Source organism: Crinia signifera, chromosome 19 (assembly GCF_055691185.1).
Source record: "Crinia signifera chromosome 19, ASM5569118v1, whole genome shotgun sequence".
In the NCBI taxonomy this organism is placed as follows: Eukaryota; Metazoa; Chordata; class Amphibia; order Anura; family Myobatrachidae; genus Crinia; species Crinia signifera.
In genome coordinates, this window is record NC_139226.1 from 143669659 (window position 1) to 143678056 (window position 8398).

The 8398-nt window shown below is 46.5% G+C and overlaps 1 protein-coding gene across 2 annotated transcripts in view; it reads left to right on the forward strand.

The window, feature by feature from the left end:
• Window positions 1-8030, forward strand: part of UBASH3B (ubiquitin associated and SH3 domain containing B) — a 160506-nt gene extending 152476 nt beyond the window's left edge. For both annotated transcript variants that reach the window (XM_083163582.1, XM_083163583.1), the window contains exon 14: window positions 825-8030. In XM_083163582.1, the coding sequence (XP_083019708.1) occupies window positions 825-962 (138 nt within the window). In that variant the 3' untranslated portion in view covers window positions 963-8030. The remainder of the gene's footprint in view (window positions 1-824) is intronic.
• Window positions 8031-8398: the final 368 nt, after the last annotated feature.

Consider the following 8398-nt stretch of genomic DNA (forward strand, 5'->3'; position numbering starts at 1 on the left):
CCTGGTCGCGGTGTTTGGGGCCGATGAGGTCACCTGGTCGCGGTGTTAGGGGCTGATGAGGTCACCTGGTCGCGGTGTTAGGGGCTGATGAGGCCACCTGGTCGTGGTGTTTGGGGCTGATGAGGTCACCTGGTCGTGGTGTTTGGGGCCTGATGAGGCCACCTGGTCGCGGTGTTTGGGGCCTGATGAAGTCACCTGGTCGCGGTGTTTGGGGCTGATGAGGTCACCTGGTCGCGGTGTTAGGGGCTGATGAGGTCACCTGGTCGCCGTGTTTGGGGCTGATGAGGTCACCTGGTCACGGTGTTAGGGGCTGATGAGGTCACCTGGTCGCGGTGTTTGGGGCCGATGAGGTCACCTGGTCGCGGTGTTTGGGGCTGATGAGGTCACTAGATGGCCTATATTTTTGGACACAATTTTGCTCCAGGATAATTTGAAGAGCTTATTAAAATTAGTGTGCTCACCTGAAATTGCTCTTATTTTTCTGTGTAGAACTACAAGTCTCAGCATGGTAGTACCTCTTCGTATGTTTAGAATTAGGCTAGGATCAATCTGCTAGGATTGATAACACAACTAATAAATGACTTCGGGCCATCAGCGGAGACTATTATATAGCTACTTTTACCACAGAACATTCTCAATTTCTGCCCCATTGTGTAATACAATAGGTGCAAAAATAACTGATATGGTGCTTTTTAATTTGTCAGCAAATAATATGTGAGTTTTCAGAAGATCCCCATCAGTAGGGCGTTGTTTGGTGGCCTCTTAGGTTGTGTGGTTACACTTATTTGAAGTGGTGGCAGAACTCCTCCCCTCTCTTATTCCAGATTCCGTACTTGGGTTTCTGCTGTTGCGAAGAGCTTGGCGACTCCGGCCTATGGCAGTTGACGGATCCCCCGATCCTCCCACTCACTCACGGACCAACTGGTGGCTTCAACTGGAGGGAAACGTTACTTCAGGAATGACCGCGGAGAATGGACAAAGCTATCTATCCATATCAAACTGTAGAACATTGCCTTTGGATGCAAATGCAGGCACAGCATCACGGCGCTGCCTAAATATACCAATGTATTACATGTCTGCCATATATACATATATATATATATATAGTATAATGTGAGGTTTATAATAGTTATTTTTGTTGAGAATCAATATTTACAGGTTACAGTGATATATATGTATATTAAGCGGATATATTCCAGCCCAGTGCTGGTGGTGTACATAGAGCACGAATCCGCAGACACTTTATACAAGCTAAACCTCAAATCAATGTCTGTGAGTCCAAGCGCAGCTTCGTTCTGTCTGCGCAGCTTCCTGGCATTGACCTGACAGAGCTCTCGTCTTCCCGCTCATTATATTGTGCTGCACCCGTTATCCGTCACCGCTGTTGGGCTTCACCGGATTCCAGATTGCGCCGTGTTATCCAGCTCATAAGTACTCCTGTGGCAGGGTAACAAAATATTGTCCTTTGTAATGGACCCTTTAATGGAGGGAGATTTTTCTGAGAGAATCCCCGGATTAGCTGATTGGTACGGATTTCCTATAAATCCTAAGGTAAAATGTTTGCCTCTTGTACGGGGTGGTGTCATTAAAGGGTCATATATGGTTTCCACACCTTCTTTTTTAACCATATTGTTACCTAAGGATGTCCTTATGTCTATCCCAAGCATATTTAAATGGCTCTACTACCACCTTTACCCCCTCTGATGGGAGGCTATCCCACTTGTCCACTACCCTCTATCAATGCTTTTGTTACTTATGTAGGTTTATGGGTCAGTCTTCCATCTCATAGCCTTGGCCAACCTAGTGACCATACTCCAGGTGCCCTGATGTATACAATTGGCTGATGTGCAATTGGACCACAAAAGAGTTCTGGAGTTGAGAATTCACTGACTTGTCTTGGTTGCCTGGGTGAGAGGAATAGTAAAACGTGGCTGCATCATACCTGAAATTCCCTCACACTCAGGAATCTCCAAGAGAAGTTTTGTTCTTTTTCCTTCATCTTGGCAGAGTCGAGAGCATTCATATAGATTATGGTGGTGATGATGACCCTCTTAAGAGCCAGGGGGCTAATGGTGGTTTCCTTCACATGCTTAACTTACAAATCAAAGCAGGATCCTTCTATTTTCTTCTGTCCCAAATACAGGTGCTACCTTAAACTTTGGAGTCACATGGATGGCTAAAAAATTACTGACGGTAGAACTTTGTTCCGTTCCAACTTATAGTGCTTCTGGGAATGCAAATCAGGGCCACTCTTAACGTATTCTCACCAACTACACAATCCTAGCTCTACAGGCACTGATAAGTTCCTTACCAAAAGGCTAATGGTCGATAACCTCAACATGGACTATCCCATCGCAACCTTGTCCCAGGAAGCATCCACACTTCCCATTGAGGTTCTAGAGTCAAGTGAAATGTTGAAAACTAAAAGAATGAAAGTACATGCTCTGCTACCATGGAAGGAGGTAGCGGTTTCATATGATCTTAAGATTGAGGTTAGGCAGATGTTGACATGATGGCATCTTTGTTAAAAACCAAGTTCCTTGGAGATTTCAGCTAGTCTATCTTTTTTTCTATTGGTCGTCAAGAGACAGAGGTCATTTTTGACAACTGACAAAAGTGTTGTTGGCGTCATGATGTCCATGACCTCCATCTATGCCTTATGCTTTTTTATACAAGTAGAATCGGTTTAATTTTCCATGTTGGAAATGCTTTTGTAAGCAGTCTCCTTGTGCATGAGATGTGACCCGTCCCATATCTGAGTGTTGTGCAGATCTGCTGGATGGACCATGCACACTGCAACATCTACAAACCATCGGTGGTATGCAGATAGAACTCTGTGACTTCCATCTACAGCGGTACTGAGAGAATATCGCTGCTTGCACAAGCGCACACCCATGATCCTCAATGCAACCTCTCTTTGCATTCATTTTTGGTTACCACTCAGTCTTCGCCCATACTTGCATATTCGTAAATGCCTCACAATGATCTCATTGGTCCATATGCGAAACCATCTGTATGGCGTACCAATCAGGACCAAGTGCATAATTTCCCTATGGGAGGGGCTATAGTGGGAGGAATATCACCAGAAGATTCCTATAGGCTGAGCACTTACAGTGCCAATTTGCCACAGACAGCAACATTTTCAGTAACCCATAGCAACCAACCTTCCACTTGTTTGCTATGGGTTACTAAAGTTTTTATCCTGTCCATAAATAACTTGTAAAAGAACACATTCCCGGATCATATGAACCATAGCTTTGTTCTGGTCAATGGCTACGGTATCTTGTCTCCTTGCCACCGGGTACCGCGTGAGCTGTCTGGATACATGGGTTGGGAACACGCACACGGTCTGCCAACCTTGTTGTTTATTGGCCGTCTGAAAAATTAAGTAAATTTATTTTAACCTGTCAGTAAAAGTTACTCTGGTCAATTAAAATAATATTTTTGTCCATAATGTTCCTCTGACAGATGAAATACCAGGTCAATAACCTCCTGACCCCCAATTCAAAAACATAAAAAGGGGACAGACGGCCGTTTGTTACCAAGGTTGGCAAACCTGATGTGCGGTGGAGGAGCCATTTTGTGGGAATGCAACCTATCCGTTCACTGGCTAGCCGTCACATTGGATCCGATACGTAATGCCGGCGGTCGGAATCCCGACACTGGAATCCCGACCGCCGAAATCCCGACATGGGGGGACGTGGATCGCTCCCCCTTGCGGGCTCGCTGCGCTCGCCACGCAGCGGGCCCGGTGCCTCGCTATGCTCGGCACGCTATTTTATTCTCCCTCTATGGGTGTCGTGGACACCCACGGAGGGAGAAAGTTTAGGGATTTCGGCGGTCGGGATTCCAGTGTCGGGATTCTGAACGCCGGGATCCCGACCGCCGGCAAATTGACCGCATCCCGTCACATTTGCCCCCCCTGCTCAGCAGTCACGATTTTTAAGGGACACCCTGTTGTAGAGCTGGCAAATGGGATAAGGCCTAACCTGGTTTGGGGCGTGTCCATACAGACTGGGAGTGGTCTGGAACCAGAGGCTGGTTGGATGTGGCAGTTTGCTAGTGAGTGGACAGGCTGCACCCTCACGTGCAAGGGGCTAGCCCCCAAAAGCGCCAGGTGCACTGAACCTTGCCCTTGGGCATGGAAGGGATCTATGTATATTCAGTGTTTGCCTCCATGTCATTTAGCTATGAAATACAAGGACTTCCACGAGATGTAAATAGAGAAGATGGCAGGGGATGTGTGTGCAGTTTACATAGGATAGGCAGCGGTAGCGCTGAGGAAATCGGCGGCCATTTTAGAATCTATTTATTTCTGCAGATACACGGTACAATACGTTCTGGCAGCTAGAGCCCTATAGCGCCTCATCCTGATTGGCCATGCTCCCACGCGGTCACATATGCTCGCTACGTGTATTTATTCTGTGTGTTAGTGTATAATAACCAGCAGGTGTAATGAGGCTCCCGTACAGAGAAGGTTCCCGTACGGAAATATCACCCACGCGTTTCGCAGCACTGTGGTAAATGCTTCTAGTATTGCTCCAAACGCATTTAGCAATTATAGACCATTATAACTAAGGAGGCTACTCTGGTTGGCGCTCACCGGTGAATTCGCAACGGTGAGCGATGTTTGGTGACTGTGCATGCACATATTCTTTTATGCGCTTGGTGTGAGTGGCCATAGTGAATTTTGCAGCCTTGTGAGTCAACCAGAATAAGGTCCTTAATGACTAAACTCATTGCTGCCCCACTATGATGAGTGAGCAGGTTCTTTATGGGGTTTTGGCCCCTGAACCTATTATGAATGACGCGCCTTCTGCAGTAATAATAGCTGAAATTAAAGCAGTTTTATTCCAAAGCTACGAGTGGGGGACCCAGTGTCCCTGCTGTAATGTGATGTATGGGGGACCCAGTGTCCCTGCTGTAATGTGATGTGTGGGGGGACCCAGTGTCCCTGCTGTAATGTGATGTGTGGGGGACCCAGTGTCCCTGCTGTAATGTGATGTGTGGGGGACCCAGTGTCCCTGCTGTAATGTGATGTGTGGGGGACCCAGTGTCCCTGCTGTAATGTGATGTGTGGAGGACCCGGGTGCCGGACGGGTTCCCGACAATCATTTACCCGACGTCGGGATCCCGACTGTCAAAACGCCGACAGCGGGGTGCCCGACGGCCACCCGCTATTTTCCCTCGTGGGGGTCCACGACCCCCATAGAGGGAGAATAGAATAGGTGGCTCGCGTAGCGAGCCACCGTGCCCGCAGCGTGGCGAGCGCAGCGAGCCCGCAAGGGGCTTTTTTGCACTCGCCATGCTGTCTGACTCTGGCTAGTGGGGATAATTACTGTCGGGATCCCGACTGTCGGAGTCCCATACCACACCCTGGAGGACCCAGTGTCCCTGCTATAATGTGATGTGTGGGGGACCCAGTGTCACTGCTGTAATGTGATGTGTGGGGGACCCCCATATCCACGCTGCCTGTCCACTATAGCCCGGTATAGACACAGGAGTGGGTTCTGTTACAGATATTACGACCCAGTCAGGAATTCAGGGCTATTTATTTCTGTTTTGTGATACTAAACTATATATTATTGTCCGACTGAATTTGCACATAATGTATGTGTGTGTGTATATGTATGTGTATATATATATATATATATATATATATATATATATATATATATATGTATATAGTACTTGTTACCTACCTAGAAAAAATAATTCCTCTACAGCACAGTACCGCAACCTGTGGCTGAACCACAAGAGCCAGCTGGTCCCGTGGGGTCACAGGGAGCTAATCCTGGTGGTTACCTTTTAAAATTGCACTGTACTAGAGCATCCGGCTATATTTTTACATTCTGTGAGTCTAGAGAATGGAAATATTGTTTATTTTAGAGAATGACAATCAAACCAAAAAAAATGCAGAAGCCATTATGATGTAGCCGGCGGTGGTAATGCTGCCACATGCGCTCAAGAGACAATGAAATGGTGTTCACAGAGAAACCACCAGAGGGCGCTGTCAAACAATGGGCCAAGGAGCAGGGTCTTCAGCTTCTAAGCTTATGTTTGCACGCACCCTCCTGCAACTGTTACTATGTACATTTCACCGCCAGTCACTGAATACTTCTTATCATTGCCCTCGGATATGACACAGATCTGCTCTCAAGGTACAATGCCATGCATCAAGCAGTGACAAGTTTCATCAGTGCACAAGTTGTTGTAATATTTTGGTGAAAGTTGCAGGAGGGCGTGGGCAAGACACAATGACAATTTTATGGCAGGATATTGGGCTTTAGGAGACATTTCTATTATTTCAGGACTTAGGGCCTTATTCTGCTCGGTACGGTGGGACCGTATATGGGCGGATCGGGTTTTTTTTCATCTGCGCATGCGACCTCACACCGCTCACGGACGGGTCTCTCCATGCGAAAAAACCTGTCCGCAACAGTACGGTCATTGTGGGCGGCATGGGGGCGTTTTTAGGGGAGCGGCCGGAATAATGAGGAAAATTGGGCGTAAACATGGCCATGCACGGTGCCACAACCGCCTCGATCGGCAAACGCACCGTGCATTTTGGCCCAAAAACAGGCGGACGCCAAAGATTGCTCCAGACCACCCCTAGAGATACCGCATGAGAGCGGACGCCTGGGTCTGCTAATTAACGCTGATTACTAGTCACACACATACACCTGAATGTAATAAGCAATGCTGCAGCCTATTAAGTCCAAACCATTATTTCACTACCTGCAAGCCACACACAGCCCTCAAACACATTGGATGCTTATCTTTCTACCCTTCTCTACATGTAAAGGTTGGTTTCATTTTAGTGAAGATTCATTCTAAGACCTGGTTATATATGGCAACCATCTACACCCATTCAGAAAGTGTTGTGGTATACTTTAAAAAGCAGGACACTCAATTCACAGAAGTCGACATGTGTCAACTTTTTCACTGTAACACAAACATAACTTTATTTAAAAGTTAAACCAATGTGGGGACACATAGATAGTGACTAAAATGCAACATTAGAACATAATAAATATACATGTAATGAGGGGTAAAATGTTGTTTTATTAGGGTGTTTATTAAGGTAGACAATTGAGTTAATAGAAAACAATAATTGAATAACAGTTAGAATAATTAATTGTCTTAATCATAGTTGAAAGGCAAGATTAGCAGTGCCATATATGTGAAGGGTATGCCAGCGTGCACGGACGTACGCTCACTCTCACGATTGGTGACACACGCTGAGTTTTCCATTAAAAAAAAGGGAGACCCGTCCGTGCACTGTGGCGTACGCTCCGATATACGGAAGATGTCGGTGTGAAATCGGACGAGACCCGTGTACGCCACTCCCCATTATTGGTGTTTGTGAGCGTCCGTATGCGACTGTTCTGTGGGCGGACTTACGCTCACCGCCCGCGTACGGTAAAATGGACCGTATGTACGTTGCACCGACCTAACCAGAATAAGGCCCTTATTGTAGCAATGTTTTCATAAAACAGGGACCATCATATCTTACCATATGAAACGTTTTCATAAGACCAATCCACGCTGCCACCATGCGCTGACCTCCGCAGGTGTCATCCGCCGACGTGGCTCACGCTGCCACCATGCGCTGACCTCCGCAGGTGTCATCCGCCGACGTGGCTCCTACTTTCTGGCCTATTAGATACATTCCCATGCACTTTGCATGACGGTGCCTTTAAGTAACGCAGTGACAAAGAGGCCGGGCAGACATTCAGGATGTCACTGGTTTAGCACACCACATCCTGGTCACATTGCCGACACGGACCGGCGCTTGTCCTATATTGCACTTTTTATGCTTTGCAGGCTGCTAATCTGCTTGAAGGGATCATCGTAGCATTAAATAGGGATTTTCTCACACTGGATTCCGACACGTGTGTATTGTGTCTGACGTGTATTATAATGCAGATGTGAATGACCCGGAGATGACAATAGTCCCGTTCAGACCAGTACTAGTTCTGTATTGTGTCATAAAATGCGTTGGTTACTGAAATAAATGTATCTCTCTATCTACTGGTTGTGTCCATTCTCATATAACATCATATTCAGTGACTGGGGGCAGAGAGACCTGTGAAGATCACGGTTACTCGTATGTATCACAATCTATAGAAGTATAATTGAACAATGTGAGTGTGTGTGTATGTATGTACTGTATGTATGTGTGTGTGTGTGTACTCTATGTATGTGTGTGTATGTATGTGTGTGTCTATGTACTGTGTGTGTATGTATGTACTGTATGTGTGTGTGTACTGTATGTATGTGTGTGTGTGCTGTATGTATGTATGTGTGTGTGTGCTGTATGTATGTGTGTGTGTGTATCTATGTACCGTGTGTGTGTGTGTGTACACTGTATGTATGTACTGTATGTGTGTGTGTC